This window comes from Cydia amplana, chromosome 7 (assembly GCF_948474715.1).
Source record: "Cydia amplana chromosome 7, ilCydAmpl1.1, whole genome shotgun sequence".
In the NCBI taxonomy this organism is placed as follows: domain Eukaryota; kingdom Metazoa; phylum Arthropoda; class Insecta; order Lepidoptera; family Tortricidae; genus Cydia; species Cydia amplana.
The window spans coordinates 1,575,986-1,595,497 of NC_086075.1; the positions used below are offsets into that span (position 1 = coordinate 1,575,986).

The 19,512-nt window shown below is 37.4% G+C and overlaps 1 protein-coding gene across 1 annotated transcript in view; it reads left to right on the forward strand.

The window, feature by feature from the left end:
* The first annotated feature begins 3,217 nt into the window (after positions 1-3,217).
* Positions 3,218-19,512, forward strand: part of LOC134649405 (moesin/ezrin/radixin homolog 1) — a 38,180-nt gene continuing 21,885 nt past the window's right edge. The window contains exon 1 of the mRNA XM_063504155.1: positions 3,218-3,409. Within this exon, the coding sequence (XP_063360225.1) occupies positions 3,218-3,409 (192 nt within the window). The remainder of the gene's footprint in view (positions 3,410-19,512) is intronic.

The following is a 19,512-nucleotide window of genomic DNA, read 5'->3' on the forward strand; positions in this document are numbered from 1 at the left end:
CAAATACTAAAAACAGAATAAAATAAAGATTTAAGTGGGGCTCCCATACCACAAACGTGATTTTTGACCGAAGTTAAGCAACGTCGGACGGGGTCAGTACTTGGATGGGTGACCGTTTTTTTGCTTGTTTTTTGTTGATGGTGCGGAACCCTCCGTGCGCGAGTCCGACTCGCACTGGGCCGGTTTTTTGTAGATTGCCAGACTTTAATTCGCATACAAACATCGGCATGCTCTACACCCGACCGATATACATTATACATATCTTCTAGTAGCTTATTTGAGAGTTAAAAGCCATAAGATAGTTTCTTCCCCTTTTGGCTAAGGCGAAGATCGTCTTAATCTTATTTATGGATTTAACTACCCATTCGCGTTAATTTCCTTCCATTTCTTCTTTATTACCGTTTACCGTCATTAATGTCTGTAAGAGCAAAGATCCTTTTTCCGACTAGTTCTTTTCAATTCCCCGCGTACTAGTACAAACATCCGTTGCGATAAGTCTTATCACCAATTATGGTGCCAATGCCAACTCACCGGCGGAGATTAAAGCAAAGCCGCTTCCATGTTACGATAAGCTCATTAATAATATATATTTAATTAACACGAGTCTCGTGAAAGTTATTGAAATTGGTTTGAAGAAAATTTCTAGCTTTTTAGAAATGCTGGTCTGCACGTGAATTATTATCAAAAAAGGTTTTGCAGCCTTTTTGTTATTAGGAAGAGTGTGGAATCTGGAAGACTTGCCTAGGTGGTAGACTTGAACCATGTCATTTAAAAGAGTGTCAAATTTATACGCTGTGAAATTTTCGATTGAACCGAGAACATCCACGTTAAATGATACTTAAAATGACGAATTAGGTAGATACCTAGAGGTATATCCAAACTTTACTAAATGACTGCCAGTGCATCTCCCTCGTATATATGTACATGTTTGGCTCAGCGAAATGCGTTGCGAGTAATCTCAAAATGAGATACATCAGTCGAACAGACCTGCATGGTGTGATATAAAAATTGTACTCAAGGCCACAGTTTCCGGGGTTCGACGTTGACTTTGCCGTGACTCACTGAGAACTCAGTTTTAAAATCCTTCAAAATATAATTACGTCCATGGGTATAAGAGTAATGATAGTTAAATATCTATACTCAACTCTTATGCGGGCTATAAGTGGATAAATGCTAAACAATAGGGGAGGAAGCAAGGCTGAATTGCGACCTCGAAATTGGTATGAATGAACGCATCGCTGCAACATACAAAGGACCGCAATATAAACCTTAAAACCATAAACGCAAGCCTCATTATCGATTAAGTTACCATCTTGTTAAATTATGAGTCGTCGTACACCATTGTTCGGCGTCTTACTACTGATAAAATCACAGTAACTAACGACTGTTATTAATAATTGTTGTTATTTGCTATAATTGTCGTTTATGGCACACTTAGTTGCGAAATACCTTGGAAATATGCTGTGAGAAGGCATTTATTAACCGTTGAAGCTAATAGTAATGACAATCATTAGATCTATATATCCGTTCCGATAAAAATAAACAAAAAAAAAATAGAAGTGCATCAACAAAAACATGTTTGTCCTTAGCAATGACTATCACTTCAGCAAACAACAATGACATAATCTCCGGAAGATCGCATCCGCTTGGCACAGCTTCAACGTTAAAATTAACTTGACAGAGATTCGGATTTACGCGTTTATTTTTACTACTTTTCTCCATTTTTTTTGTGGCCGTAACTCACGTTCTATTAACAGCTGTGTCTTAACTGTGTTCTAACTATAACATCTTTATGACTTCTCTCGTTTTAAATACTCTTGTTAGCTGGATTAATATTTGCTGTTTCATTACCCCTATCTCTTTTATGCTTCATTTATTGCAATAAGTTTTACAACTCGCGGTTTCTAGTCGTCAAAGTCTTGACCTCTGCGGTCGTCGAATCAATTTAGCTGTTTATGTTCCGAGGTTTAAAAGGCAATGTTCCTGGCCTTACAGCCTTATGTGATGACACTGAGGTCAGTTTTTAATGTAAATTGTTAGCCATGTTACGGGTGTCTGTAAAGGCTATTAGGAGCAGTCAGTGGACAAGGTGTTTTATTATACCTGAATGCTAATAAAGACTTCGATATTCTCACAAATCTTTGCATCAATAAATTTTTGATGCAGCCTTATGTAACATTCATATTATATAACCTTCGCTCGCACCACGTAACCATTCAATATCTTATGCATTTTATTTGCACTAACGCGGCGCCTAATGCATTCACACTTCGCCTTAGAAACAGAAATAGCCAGTCCATATTTCACGTTGGTACTTTCTGACATACATACATCAACTGTGTTAATGTTTTCCTAGGTAATTCTAGGTCTTTTAGGACAGTTCTAGGAAGTCTTATTTAGCAATTTATTAATTTTATAGTCTGGTATCGTTACAGGATAAAGGATTTAAATAAACACATGTTGCTGAAAAATAGGAAATATGTCAATCAATTTCACCCACAGATTTTGGCAACTTTTCCTTTCACTTTTTAATTATAAAATCCACTTTTAATTTGTCTGCGCTCTTTTGTAAATTTATGTCCTGGAATGGTGCCGAGTAGGGATGTCACTATGTTGAAAATGGCTATTATTTCGACAAAAATAGCCCATGTCGTCTTCGTCTTTTCTGTAAGTTTGTTCGCAGCTCATCTCAAAAAGGTCAAAGATCTCACAAGTCCAGTCACGTAGCTAACACTTTCCATGGACCTACTAATTTTATCGTCGTTTTCTAGTCTTGGCCGTGTATGTCGGCACTCTCGATATCTTCAAAGTGGGACGAGTAATTAAATCGTACAACATTTTTCTTCAATGGATTTCGAGAAGTAATTACTTTAATTCCAATAGATGCTAGTAAAATCAACGCTTTTTAAAATAATGTAATATCACATGAAGTCTGTACCTACAATTTGTAAACGACAATTCATGCGGTTCATAAATATCATTACATCAAACTAAACAGACCTAACTTACCCTATACTATACAACTTGTACTAAACCAAGCACAATCATCGGCCTGTGAAATCTTCTTCAAATGCAACTATTGAGAAATCAACTGTGTTGTGCTGAATTAAATCCCCTTTCATAAATCTACGACTCCCATACTCCTCTTATAACCTTTATATAATAACAATGATAACTCTGATAATTGTTGTTGAATACTGTGATGATGCTAATGACAATGTTATTGCAGATGAACGTCCGCGTGACGACGATGGACGCGGAGCTGGAGTTCGCGATCCAGCAGACGACGACAGGCAAGCAGCTTTTCGACCAGGTGGTCAAGACCATCGGCCTCCGTGAGGTCTGGTTCTTTGGCCTGCAGTATACCGACTCCAAGGGAGATCTGACCTGGATCAAGCTGTATAAGAAGGTTAGTTCACAAATCTATGTCAGCGAATCTATTGAGGTCTAATAATAGACCTACAAAGCCACAATGGAATAGCACAAGCATGTAGAGTTTTTTAAGGTGTCTAAATATTACTTATGAGTTATTCATTACATTCGGACATGTAAAAAATCCAACAAAGACTTATTTAAATTTGCAAACATCAGGAGATAAATGTTTTTTGTCACGTAGCAAAAGGTTACGTGTACTTGTGCTAGGCCTACTGGCGAAATATTTAGTGCAAAAATTATGCAGAACTGCAAAAATTCCTCGACTTTCCTTAGCCAGCAATTAAGAGCTTATACGTCGGCGGTTAGTATACGTAATTAGTTTCTAGTCTATTTACATTTCATGTTTTAAGATGTACTTTTTAATGTTCCTTATATATTTCTGATTGCTTTCACGATCTAGCCTATGTATGGAAGCATATGTATTTTTATACTTTTCTTTCAGATTTAAATAAGTTTATTTTAAGAAATGTAAGAAAATCTAATTTCATTGCATGATGTAATGAATCATTACTAATGAGTAATGAATAATGATAAATGTCGATAATTTTGTTAAGTCACGTGTCGTAAAAACTATTTTATTATCTTATTTAATTCTTAGAAAACTATACGCACGCCGATTAAAAGAATTGTTATCAGAACGGAGTGTAGAAATATGCTCATGATACTCATTAAATTTATCTTTAGCGTATTGGTAACGTATCATTAATTTTCTGCATAGTCGGTGTCTTTGACTGAGGCATTTAATAATTTATAAGTGTCATAAATTCTTGTCGATAAATATCCCAGTTAATCACGTCTCTTGAGTTAAACTTAAATTTCTTTTGAAACCTTTTTTGTGCAAGAGATCAAGATGAAGCTCTAGAAATAAATATCATAGCATAGCATATGACCAAGTCTTTTTTTCCGGTCAATCTTCTTCTTCAGTCGGTCCCTCAATACTATTAAGGATCATGACATCATGTCCTTCTGTTGAAGAGCAGGTTCCTCCATAGGGTTCCCCGCCAATCAAAAATATGTTCGCTCAATCAAACATTCAGTTCTAGCTTAGTACACCATATACCAGATGTGATATGAATGATATGATGTATCAAGAAATATTTCAGAAAGTGTTTTCTATATAAATATTGAAAACGCGAAGATCATAATGTATTGTTAATTAGTACTGAATCTAAAATATACAACTATCTAAGATACTATTCACTTTTACGAGAACGTATTCAACGTATACGCTCGTCCAATCCCGATAGTATACCAGCGACAACAGCGCCGCGCAAAAACAGCAACACATTAGTGTGAGTAGCCAACCATACAGTATATTTCAAGCGGACCTCGACGAAGTTCAAGTTTGTTTTGCACCAATTTGCTCGTTTATGAGCGGAGTGTGCTCGCTTGATTTACGAGCAATTCCTTTTATACCACCACAAGCCACAATACTTCTTATTACCCCACCTAAAGGTTTATTATTCTTTGATTGCAGTCGTTTCGTCTTTCAGTACCAAATGTATACGTTCCACTCTCACTTTGATCTGCACGCCATAAATTTGCCAATTTGTGAAAGTAACTGTTATTAATGGTTTTGAGACCTCGGGGTGATGAACACCCTTGCAACATCAACAATTTATATATTATACTCGTCAATATCCTTCATCGCAATGTACTTCTTACATTTTTCCATTAGAAGTTCATATCAAGAATCGCTCTTTACCAACTTGTTCCAATGCTTATTGTTTAGAAAGTAGCCAAAGTAGAGGCGTATTTAAATTGCTATACGCCCACTGTAAAATGATTCAAGTGTATGCGAATTGTAAAGTACCTCCGATTCACAGTAGGTGTATAAAAGTACCTTGATGCGCCTGTTTAAAATATCACTTATAACCAGGGATCGGAACCGGTTTTTTGCAAAAACTTAGACATAACCATATTTTTCGAATTATTTTATACTCGAAATGTAGGACTCAGTTGTGTTTTTAGGTTATGACTTCGTATTATTAGATTGCCCAATTAGAAATGAAGTAATTAGCAAAGAACGAAAAAATACCGTTTCCGTTCCCATACAAAAAATACCGGTATCCGATCCCTGCTTATAACAATCTTTGAATTAGTTCAGTCTACAAATTTAGTAGTCCAAAATTGCAAAGTCGGATAAAGGAAAGCGATATGCTAATTTTAGAATGAGATTTGATAAGGAAGTCAAGAACTGAAATAATGAAATAAACATAATCGGAATCGGAACGGAAGTCATTAATCGGCTTACCTCATCCTAATGACGGATACACTTTGATTGATTCGCCAGTATAAATAATTCTGCTCCCTGAGTCATACAAGAACGGGGAATCGAGCGTTCTTGATGTGGTTTTCCTTTTCAATAAAGAAGGATTTTCCTTGTAATTTCAATTTATAAAGAAAGTAGGTATAAATGCAGTTAAAGGTAAAATCATACTGTTTTTGGATCATTAGTAATTACAATTTCATCATGTTAATATGAAGTTATGAACATGTTACAGTTGGTATTGAAATGATAATCCAAAGCACGTCAATATAAAGTTTCAAATATTTACCCGCTACAAAATAAATTGGCCAACAGTCCAACACAGAATTTCCCAATACCAAAAAATGAATTGGTTTTCCTCCGAACCGACATTGACCCAATGAGCAATGCCGACGTGTCTCCCGCGCATGTTTGTGCCATTCGTACTTATCAATGGGATTGAGGACAGCCAGTTTCGGTGCAGGTGCTGACGAATTTCTTTTCGACAAACCTGTTCTGCTCTGGTATGCCATAATGACACTGATCTGATCTCTATGAGGTTAAGCCGCTTTTATTAGATAAAAGCTTAAAGATGGTAAATTTTGGCCCTCTTATTAATAAAACAGAAAACCTTAAATTTTGTCACTTTCTATCACCACAAATGTCAAAATAACGACAAACGATTACAACATCTTGTACTGACGTTTATGTTCAAACCAGATTTTTATAGGCCCGTTTCGACGTGAAAACCTGGTAACAAAAAATGCTTGAGTTTCGCTGACAGATAGCATAAGTATTAGTGTAGTATTGCATAAGTAATTTAAAAGTTAATGCTGTGTGCCAGAGAAATAGACATGCAAACAAACATACGTACAAAATTTAGCCTTCCTTTTTTTATCAGACAGGTCACATTGAATTGGCGACCTGAATTCTTGAAGCTTAAAGGTAACACAATCCTTCAAAGAAACAAGTCTAATTTAATACCGGTTTGACGCTTCTTACCTTCCAAAACATCATTCCAGTTTACGTTATTCAAGGCACTCTAGACTTCGGTCGAAAAGTCTTCACGGTTTCGAAACCGGATTTAGGAGTGTTTCTTTATCAGAAATTAGTTTACTTACATGTCTGAGATAAGATTCCTCGCACGTAGTTACATTTAGTTGTGAAATTTCTTCATTGAGACATTGATGTTGGTTTTACAGTCTAGCAAACGAATTTGTTGGTAGAAAAAGGCGCGAAATTCAAAATTATGGTAGGAGATCGACCACCGCACCTAAATTTTTTAAATATGCTGCCAATATCTACTGACAAATTTGGTTTATCAGACTATAGTTCAAACATCTTATCCATTTATGTAACATTGGCAAAGAGAAACAGCTTGTAACATTTATAACAAAGCCTACATAGTTTGTATTCATTGTAATAATCATAAAAGTTGTTGCTTATCTTGATTGTTTGTGGACTATTTCTTAGATGTATTGTTTTATCGCCAACTAAAATCTTAAATTAACACCCCTCTTCTTCACCCGGAAAGTAATAGAGTATCTGATTCACTCATTGTTTACTTTAGCAATCTCGGCCGTAAATCTAAGATGCTCGTTTTTTTGTCCCAAGGCCGTCGGTAAACTGCACATTTTAGAAACTGAGCACGCGAACAATAAATAAGACACTTGACGACAGGTGATAAACGATGGTGTCTCTATTTATATTGTTAATAATAAAAAGGCTGAATATATGGATTGCTCGGTATCACGAAGTCATTTATCTCAAAGATTAATTTTGCTCTTAAAATAAACAGTTGTAGATGATGCAACAAAATCAAAATGTTGACTTTACATCTTAATTGAAACACGATCAAACACACTTTCTTTTTTACGCATCTAGATGATATCCGCCAGTTAGAATCAATTACTAGCTAATTCTCATGTAGCAGCAATTAAAAGGGATCACAAATGCGTTTATTTACTAACACCGGTTGTGAAACGACAAGCGTGTTTACGCTCAGCACGTGGACATTTCCTCCGTTGTTTGAAAGCTAGCATTGCGTAGAATAAACAGTGAAATTCAGTTTCTTTTATCATTTCTTCTTCGAATAACGTTACAGGAATAAAAACTTCTTTCACTTCATTTTTGTTGTATTTTGAACGGATATGGCAAGCGTGTTGGTTATTATTTATTATCATTAATAAAGTTATTAAATTTTCAAAGCTATTTTTACTAATTTCGTCCTCAATATCAATGGCAAAGCTTTGGTAATTCTCAATGACATAAATTATCGACTTCCAGTAGGTAGGTATGGTATTTTTTTACCCTTGCGAGTCGTGTCATCTACTTCCTTTGACGTCAGTCAATCGTCAATAACATCTAAAAATGTACTATCTACAACTGTTGAGTATTCGAAGAGCCTCCACCAGCAGACACTTTTCTCGGAACTGGTTTTTCTATTGGAAATGCAAATCACATTGCCGTTCGCTCGCCTCACACTACGGAATGTGATTATAAAGCGATTAGCGTGATCGATGCGATAGTACACCGATATCGATATGATTTACCACTGTTCTCTTTAAGTAGTCCTCTAGTATTTTGTGTCGAATACTTTGACTTTCTTATCTTTTGGTTATAAAGTCAGTATACTCAGTATCACCGTACTTATCATAATGATATTCTTGCTCAGGAATTTCAATTGTATTACTAATATCATTATAAATCACATTGAGTGTTTGGATCGTCTTGCAGAATTGCCTTGGCCTTAACAATCTCATGGCAAACATACTCGTAATATAAATAGTGGTTTCTTTATAATTGTATGAGTTTACGCATCTCTTATTCATGTGTGCTTTAAATCAAAAATAAAGCAGTGTCAACTATGTGTTTTATAAGTAGCAGTTCGTTGATACTACTCTAGTATTTGACGCAACCACTTATCAACATCTCGCGCGGGACATCAGTTTCTCTTTTATCGTCCAACTTACGCCGGCGAGAAGTACACCAGTTACAGAATACCTTGTTCGGATCCGGATCTTGATGATTCGAATGATCTATGTTGTTTCCATACCGACACTGTAAATTGCCTCTCATAAGTTGATGTTCTTCAATATCACGTGCACATGAACTATCTCGTGGATATTTTTTATCTTCACCGAACATGTAACCAAGTTTGTAATGTACATCAATTGCATAATCTTCCAGTACATGATAATTGTACGTATGTAGCGATCCGACGTTACCATGCTGACATTTAACAGCGTCATGCGGCCTCGCGTGAACACCACAATAACGCTTACACGACAAGTACGGAGTTTACCGTAGAACAACATTCGATTGCTATCTCTGTCTAGGCTGTGATTAGCCTCTTACTTGCAACTTTTCTTACTTCATAAATTAATTATAAATCTGCACTGCTTTACCTGGTTAGTAATTAACTTGTGTACCTGCACGTTGAAAAATCTTGTCGATCGAACCAAGAATGTTAAAAGTTAAAATACTAAAAATATTTCAGGAAGTAATAAAAAAGGGTTTAAACACAACAGCTAATATAACCTAGCTAGAAAAAATTACGAGAACAGTCACTATATTACGCATAAAGCAAAAATGCATCAAATACTTAATTTCAATGACGTAATCGCTTTGTTATCAGCGACTAGGTATTACTCACTTGTTTAGGTATAATGTTCGTTATTTGCATTTGCCTATTTCACACTGTCGTTTGATAGTTGATAGTATTCATGATTTTACATAACCTCAACGGGTGAGATAAAACCAACAATGAATCGTTATGATTTTATAGTAGAATTTCTATTAGCTTTATTGAAGCTGCATACATTAATTTGCTCGCTTCAAATGCCAAGTATGATTCCATAGACAAATCCGAGTGAAAGTAAATATTTCAAGTACGCCATAGTGCTGACTCACGAGTTATTTCCGCCGTGACTAAAACGCTGTTTATGGCATCGCGGGAATTATGGCATCTTAATTGCCGACTCGTTGCGTGGCGATCAGGCTCTTTAGTAATATGACTACTACTTTGCCAAGATTCCAATAGTGGTCACTTTGAGAAGAGAGACAACAACTGATGGCATTGTTGTGATTTTTTCTTTAAACCGTGACCTGACAGAAATTTAAGATTTTATTAACTTGATTTCCAATGAACATGTCTACATAAAATGACCCATACATTTTAGTGTCTTAGAGACACCAATACTTAGTTGAATTTTTTTATGAAGAATGTCGGGAGGTTTTTAAAACCTTTTGCTATTTTACCGTATAGCAAATATAATCTAAAGTAATGAAGTTAGTCATGAAACTAATAAACATTTTAAGTATTTTGACGAATCATTATGGCAATCTTTGCTCGCAGCAAGCAAGTATAGTGTATTCATCTCAGCAATCTTTGTCAATAATATATATATTCTGATGCTTATGATTGAGTGATAATAAAAAGATTTGAAATTTCTATTCATTCAAAATTGTTTAGACGACAACGGTTTCACTCACTTTAATTTTTAGTCGCTATTGGCGACATGTCTCACGAAAGTTTAATATCGATCATTCAAAATTGTTCAAGACTTGTAGAATGTAGTTATGTAATAGACAGTCAATCAAATAGATGTTTCACCTTCATGCTCGTTCGGTTTTGTCACTTTGAACCTAGCAAGGTGATCTCGCGTAAGACAAATTTGAATAAATTATCATCTAGTTTCTTACTTGTCGACGACCTTGAGTACAAAATCTTGAAGTTACAACCAATTAAACAATAATTTTGTTCATAACATTCTTAATTTTTCCTTATTTGTTGTTTTTTAAAGACCTAATCCTGATTGATCGTGAGAAGATGAACAATTCCTCGGTCATCACGTCATCAAAATATCTGCCTTTTTTTTTATTTTTCTTCATTCCGAGAATCGCTTGACGAGTTATTTCGCAGTAAAAGGCGCAGGCGCAGTAGACGGACATACAGACAGACGCAAGAGTGATCCTATATGGGTTCCATTTTTTTCCTTTTGAGGTACGGATGGAACCCAAAAATTAAAGTATTTCTAACTATCTCAGATTGCAATACTTTATTTCAGTTAGAAAGTGCGATGTGTTAGTAATAAACAGCAAGCATTTTAAACGTTATGCAAACAGATATTTTCTTTCATCATTGCACCTAGGAGAAAACTGTAGGGAACGCGGAATGCCAAAGGCATTTCGTAATAGATCTCGAGAATGATTCGCATTTTTGTAATTTCGTTTCTGTTTGACCAGTCGGCTACATCTTCTCAATGGACGTAAAATGTCACGGCCGAATGCTTTACAGGCGCGAGGCGCGTCCGATACTTTAAAGTGTGATACTAATGTGATATCAATACCGGTGCCTGCCATCACAACATATGAGTGCGAGCTGGATAGATAGATTTCGATATTAGATTGGCATCATATTTTTACAATCTGAGTGTTCTATTGTGTTTATAGTCGTCTTCAGTACATGTTTTACTTGATGCTTCGTAAATAGGTTGCAATGGCGCTTTTATGTCGATTAATGGATAGCCTCTTGTACACGCATGCAAGTAAAAATATGTTTCATAAACATTTCTGTTAAGTTTATCGATTAATTGTTCAAATTCCTGTATAAAAATCTGTTCAATATAATAATTATACAACTTATTAACACAGCACACGCATCTATTTAGATGCGTATTTATTGGCGATGTCTTCACTGACTTCATAATCTCATAAATAATGTTCTTTATTCAGGTATACACCCACATTACAAATTGCAATAAAAATATAATTAATTATTGGTTATTGCTTTTATTTGCTTTGTTTCATCTGTGATTGTCATCTACATTAGGTTAAATATTAATATTCTTATATTGTTTATGATAATTGCATTGCGTATATACAGTTAATAGTTACATGGTATTTAGTTCCATTGATATATTTAATATACATACATATATGCCTGTTTTAATAGCTCCTGCCTGTAACATCATTCTCTTGAAATAAATATTACCGGATGTTCCTTCTGACTCACAATGGCCTTATTGTTGCTACCAAGTTAAGTTTTTCATGCAAATTCCAAGTACGGTAGTGTTTATTTTATCAAATTGTCATGTCTGGCCCACATGGCGGTGAGATCATCTTTGTAACATAGTTTTTGCTCGAATAATCTATGGCTTCTTCTTCATCTCTATCTATATCGCTTTACATAGTTGTTACAATTTCTATTAAACTTGCCGCCATTATTACATATTAACTCCTTCCTTTTGTTTTAACTCAAAACCTCAACCTCAACCTCAAAACTCTAATGACCCAATTGGACTTATATACTTAAGCCGATTGAAAAGTAATTTATATCTCATTTACTTTCTCCAACGTCCTTGTAACTGCCCTCTTATTTTGTTTTAACTTCGTCTTAATTATAAACAGCTCATATTGCGTAATGGTACCATTCTACGCCATCAACGGTTTCAAGTAGTGTCGTTTTGCCCATTAGCGGTTTGATCCGTTACTTAACGACTTTCCTCGTTTCCATCGAGGATATTGGTACCGGTCTAGGAGAAAACTTAGGAAATGCTATTTATGTTATCTTCCGGATTTTTTCGATTTACCTTGTCTGTGACTTCAACTGAAATGATAAACGAGATTGCGTCATATTTCGTGGTAATTCTATTATCTGTAGCGTCATTTTAATTATACTCTGAATCACTAGGCATTTCATCGATTCCGATGACTAGTGCACTGCGTCTCGCATTTTTTGTGTAAATTCTGTCAATCTTATGAAATGAGGTTCAGACAGCATCCATGAGCATTCAATAACAGTATCTATATTGAAAATGATTTCAAACAGCCAAGCGAAATTCAATCTTATTCCAATGTCAAAACGTTTTTCTCCCTTTTTAAATTACAGCTATGATTGAACCTAAGTCTTTGTTATTTATCAATAGTACAGCAATCAGTTCACCTTAGGATTTCACACACCGGTGTCATAAGTCGGCCGCGCGGTTTTTGCGCGCGGGCTCGATCTCATTCGCGGCTGGAATGTAGGTTTTTGTCGCGATAATTACGCGCGGTTGGTGTATGTACAGTATTTTATTAGACGATTTACTGACGTTGGGAATTACAAAGTCAGTCGAAAAGGATGACGTCTAATTATGCATTTTCTTGTTTCTTGGTGTAAAATTGTAGTTCCATTTTCAAAGAATGTATTGACTAAATATTATCGCAGCAGCATTCCCTGGCAACCAAATCGTTAGGGCAAATTATTATTATGCGGTAATAGTCGTAATGTAAGACGCGCTCTATCGTATTCTAAAGTTCTTTAAAGCATTTACTTAAAGCTGCCTTTACTTTGATATTGCGCTTTAATATTAAATACTGCATTTAACAAATTAAGTAATTCTGCTAAATCAACAAATACTTACCTCTGCTCTTCTGACTTCTTTCCGTAAACCGATAGTCTCCAGTAAGCTAATCTTATTTTCCAGGCTATTGGACTTAGTCTCTTAAGTTTATAAGAAAATATTTTCTTACAAAAGCTTTTATTGCATTTACCTTCAAAAGTTTACCATAAGTCATATGGGGTAAGAGAAACATAGTTTATTTTGCTCCGGGGAAGAGAAACAGCATGAGGATTATTCCTGCAAGTGTTATTCTTAACTCCATCTAACCTTCAGCCAAATTTCATATTCACTATAGTTAAAGTACTGATAGCAATAATTTGTTTGAGCCTGGCCCCGATACCTGTCGCTGACGCGTCGTTGCGTCACGTACACTACACATGGTTATCTCCTGGTTATCTCTAACGCGTTATGGAATGCGACTGTAGATTAAATATCAACACTAAGTCCTGGATCCGGTCCTGAGGACCGACCGCGAAAAAATAAAATTTAAATTTCGTTATCTGCCTCTCTATCACACGAATATGGAAAAGCGATAAAGATAGATAACGATAACGAAATTTCAATTTCGTTTTTCCCGGTAGTCTTTAATAAAATTAGAGCGGTTTCGCACTACGTCCGATCCGAATACGTGAAAATATGGTCCGAACTCCGAAGTAGCCGTAGAACTATTTCTATGGTAATTTACGCACTCCGTCCTCCGATTTCGAAAAGAAATCAGACGGATCTAGTGCGTAAATTACCATAGAAATAGTTCTACGGCTACTTCGGACCATATTTTCACGGATTCGGATCGGACGTAATGCGAAACCGTAGTAACAAGAAAGGGGAGAAGATAAAATGAAAACTGAAATTATTCGATCTTTCGGACTACAAACGCGCTAAAGATCCTAAAGAAGGAAAGAAGATTTATTTAACATTAACACCGGATAATGGTAAATTAATGGTCTTGAATTGTATTTCAATGATTTCTCTGTAGCTTATCAAGCAAGAACAGCCCATTCACAAGTAAAAAATAAACAAAGTAAATTAACGTTGCGCGAGAGTTGCAAGATAATGATTGTATTTCAATTGGTTTTTCCCGTTCTAATTCTCACTACAGTCGCACTTAACTTGTAGATCATTAACCCAAAAATTAATGACACTATGCGATCCAGTTTCCATTTTTACTTTATTTTTGGAAACAGTCGGCCAAAGACATCATTATCCGCTAGCTAATGGCTATTACCGACCTAGTTTAAAGCACTCAATGGCTTCAACTACTGTTTACTTATGTTTACAATCTATCATTTCAATAACAGCTTAAGTAATTGTATCTTCTATACTCATTTTGCTGTTTTAACCCATTACTTTCAATTGCATATATATTTTAAATATGTCAATAGCTTTCCCCTCATCCTCTTATCCTCAACTGCGAAGCACAGGTTTTTCTTCGAATACGTCACTTGTCCAGGTAAGATAATCTTATCCAAAAGAGAAGTGACCCAGCAAAAGCAATTCCAAATTTTCCAATTCGGCTTTCGTTACGTTGTTCAGCTTTTTATTCCGATTTCACTTAAATTCACATCTCGCTAAAACAAAAGAGCAAGCGAGAAAGCTATTACCATAATACGATGGCGTGGTGACCATACAACCACTTTTTGCCTAGTTTGTGATAGGTATTTGAACGAGCCAAACTAACAAATAACTTTAGTTTGCTTTGAAGAAAAGCAAATCGATACTCTAACTTACAACACGCGTGAATACGACGCAAATAGACGTAATGTTTACGTGTTAAGTCGGAATTTAGGAGGGATTTGTTTTAAAGCCGATGTCAGACATCGAACCAGTAGGTTTTGATTTCCAAAGGACTCAATTATAGCTTTAAAAACATCTCTAACTAACGCACCTATTTAGCGCATAATAAATATTATGGTGTAATTTTTGAAAGCATTTTCGATAGAGAGTTCTCATCTTCCTCGCGTTGTCCCGGCATTTTGCCACGGCTCATGGGAGCTCGGGGCCCGCTTGGCAACTAATCCCAGGAATTGGCGTGGGCACTAGTTTTTACGAAAGCGACTGCCATTGCCATACCATCTGACCTTCCTAGTCTTCCAGCCCCTAGTTTACCCTCTAACTAGGCCCTTATTGGGATTAGTCCGGTTTCCTCAAGATGTTTTCCTTCACCAATAAGCGACTGGTAAATCTCAAATGATATAACGAAAAACTCATTGGTACGAGCCGGGGTTTGAACCCGCGACCCCGGCTCGTACCTTCTTCACCTATTCCCATAAAAAGTAACCCAGTCAAGGACGCGAGGTCGCCGTTGTGGGAACGGGGTCAGCTAACGCGGCGTCGCGGCTCGCTGCCCGCTCTTCTGCCGAAACCCGACAAGTGTTGATGTCGAATCAGACGTCGGAACTATGGACGTGTTGCTAAATTAGAATAGGATAGAAATAGTCAATTTGGTGTCTAAATAAAACTTAACCTACAAATACATCTTACTCTAATACATTCAAACATCAAAATGGATGCCACTCAGCATTTACCGATGGCTAAAATGCTTAGCCGTGGCGCTGGTTTTCAGGGAAAATGGATGAGAACTACATGACTAGTATGTTACAGATACGAGCAAAATACATAATAGGCTTTGACCACGCTAAGTTTGCATTTGGACCGGCTTGGCACTCTTAGCAGTGACAATTTACGCTTTGTCGCTGTCGCTACTTTATTTTGATTTAATCCTACAAATGAGATGTTACTTTTTCTAGAAAATTTAACATCATATTCTGTTATCGGTGCTACATCTTCCAGTCTGACTCATTGATAAGATTCAGTAACCACGAATACACACGTGTAAGATTCAAGACACTAATCACACTATCACAAAGACGTCAAATCATCAAACAGCCAGTGCCAGATGGCCTCACAACACCCTGGACTGTTTTGGCCAACAATCCTTCAACGTCGACCAAGCGTCATAGCTCACAATGATCGCTCGCTGCCAAATCGCGATCATAAACTGCTCATGACGTCAGTCTGCGTCATCCTTAACAATAGGACGTCCATAACAACCAACATGGACGTCAGTTTGAAAGGCCGTAACCGTCTAGTCTGTATTCTCATTGCAATAGACGAGGTGGACACTCCGACCAACCAATATAACTGTATGTATTTATGACCTTGAACGCGTGAGGCGCCATGAGCATTGAGCAGGCCTCCAACCCCTGCCCACCTGAGGGAGCATACACCTGCGGCGTGTGTGGACGCGGGATCCTTTCTCGAATAGGACTACACATCCACACGAACGCGTGTCGTCACCGGGATGCTGCTTGAAACATCTTACATGGATGAGAAGGCCTATTATTATTTATGACCTTGAAATCCCTGAGCGCTACACTTATTTGGTAGATACATAGAAAACATCCATGACTCAGGAACAAATATCTGTGTAAATAATTGCCCTTACCGGGATTTGAACCCAGGACCATCTGATTCATAAGCACACTACCCACTAAGCCAGACCGGTCATGAACGGTAGAATACCTCAGGAGTCCGGTGAAAGTGCGTCGTCTGGACGCGACCTTGCTGACCCCCTTCCACGGATATCCCCCACAACCCATCGGCCTTGCTCAACCAGTTCTTACTAAATTCCTAACGCGATCATATCTCGTGTAACGCTTGATTAGGTACCAGATAAATACGGGGAAATAAGGACAACAGATTTTCCTACGCGTGCAGACTTTAATGATTAATTATCTTTAATGATGCCGTGAAGAGAAGGGCGAAGTACGAACTGGGACGAGAGAGAAGGCCGTAGGTGATCTCTGTCTGAAGAGAAATGTCTCAGACTTCGCAGGTTTCACCCATGTTTGATGTAATCACGTACGCAACGGAATTCGCGTATCAGCATATGTCTGCACATAGGGTTGCCAGATGGTCGGGATTCGGCGGGATTCTCCCGATTTTTAGCATGTGTCCCGATTCCCGACGAAGTGAAAATTGTCCCGAAAAACAGCATCACGTTATAAAACAATAATTTCAAGTTCTGAACTGTCGTCGAGCGAACCAGCGACCCGCGTCGAGCCCGTCAGCGCGCACGCGGGCCGCGCGTGGTGAGATTGGGCAGAGCAGCTGACGTAGTGCCAATAATGTATAAGATCGTTGTTTTTAATTCAATTAATTTAATTTGAATGGTTCATTTTCCCGACTTAAGGCCCAAAATCCCGAAAAATTGGTATTTTTTCCCGATAATAGCGCCTTTCGATCTGGCAACCCTATCTGCACATCTTTCAAGTGCTAATAGATGATAATGGTCCTCTCTTGCTAATTTGGTTAGTGTAGCTATTTCCTGACACAGGCCACATTTGATGCAAATTTCGAACAAAGTAAATTAGCTTTCCGAGAGATAAATCTTGGTTGTCTAAGATTTGCTAATTTGGTTAGTGATTTCCCTTTGTGCGGTTCAAAGACAGGATGTGGACGAAGAATTCTCAAGGAAAGCATTTCACGAAATTGTCTACCGTTGTCTTGTACAAATGTGAATTGTCTATTGATTTGCAGCTATAGGAGTTTGTTTTTTTTTTGTCACAATGGATGTGAAAATACTCAGTAAAATAATCATCGACTTGAAACGTTGAAAAACTGTAATATCACTACATAATATAAAACAAAGTCGCTTTCCGCTGTCTGTCTGTCCCTATGTATGCTTAGATCTTTAAAACTACGCAACGGATTTTGATGCGGTTTTTTTTAATAGATAGTGATTCAAGAGGAAGGTTTATGTATAATTTGTTAACCCGTGCGAAGCTGGGGCGGGTCGCTAGTACGAAATAAAATGCGTTTGTACGGGACAGCTCATAGAATGCCCCTTGAGTGTATTTGGCTGTATAAGATCCTGTTCCACGGAAATTACGAAAAAAGGCCCCGAAATAAGTACTTTCCTATGTAGAAAGATATTCAATGAATCTACGTTCAGTTCTGCAATAAGCGCGTAATGAAGTATTTTGCCGGAAATCGTGAAGAGAATCCGTAACTTCCTTACATTCCTCGACTATCCCTCTGATTGCCGTTCGATTGCAATAACACACCACGCAATGATATGTATCTCTCATAAATGACAGAGAAAAGATGCGAAGCTGCTTCATAAATTTCTTACGTTATCGTTCCGAATTCAGGCTAGGCTTTCTTTTATAAGGTGTAGTGATTAGAGAATGAGTAGAGCTAGAGTTAGACCAAGAAAAGTCTGCAGAGATTTTGACAGCACACGCAGTGCAGGTGTTATTTTAAACGTCAAAATTCTATGAAATTATGTCGTATAAATAACACTGGCGCTGCGTGTGTTGTCAAAATCTTCAGACTTTTCTTGGTCTAACACTAGATACGTCAGACGCATAGTCTCACCTGACTGATGCTGATAACAATGACGTCAGCATGCAGCATTCGATAATTTTCATTGAGGGGAACAGCTGTGACTATCTCGGTCGGGTCGTCGACCGCACTTTCGCCGCTCCCACGGCGGCGTTGCTCAATCTCAGTCACGGGGGCTCTAAGAGTTAGCTGAGACACGAATGTGCAAGGTGCATGCGAATCTGCAAGGCTTGTACACGTTAAAATCGGAACAAGACGACTCTGCATGGTATTTGCAATGACAAAGTGCGGCACTGTCATAATGTTGAACTTCTATGACAATATGACGTTTATAATTATTAATGACACTGTTCTGTTCAAGTCAGCGCGAAGTTTAGTTTAGACAGACTCTATATTTTTATCCTGAAGACATATGAGCAATTGAGGTGATTAGGACCTTCCGGAAGGTCGCACTAAACAATTTTTGTTTTCAGTCGAAACTCCGAAATCGCGAAATAAAATTGCTGTTTCATATATTCCGGCGATTTATGGAACAACTGATATTTTTCGCTACATCTTGGTTGGTACAATAGTAAAAGTTGTTTAGTAAGACCTACATGCTCAACTCTCGGAATATGTGTATGTGTATTAATAATATGTCCCACGAGTACCTATGTTTAATTTGCTACAATTCTCAAACGGGCTAAATTCAAACGTCCTTATTCCGGAGTCTTTGCAAGTCATACAAATACATCGTTTTCAGCTTATCTGATAAAGATCAACTTAATCGAACGCCGACAAGCTTTGCGGTTAGGCACTATATCGCCTTAGATATATATAAAATCTTATAAATAATTGATAAATCAGCGGCCAGATAACATACAAGATTGTGCGCTTGTGCTAATGAACATGCGGTCATTTTAGCGCCCCGCTGGCTGTTTAGCACCTACGACCATGCCACCTGCATCGATACCCACCTTGCTTAACGCTTACCTTATCTCAACACCAACTTACGCGGCTATCACACTGGACGCGGTTATCACGCGGAACTGTACACCGGTGTGTGAGCAGACAGCGTTATGCACGGATATAGCGATAACCCTTTCGCAACGGAGCGGC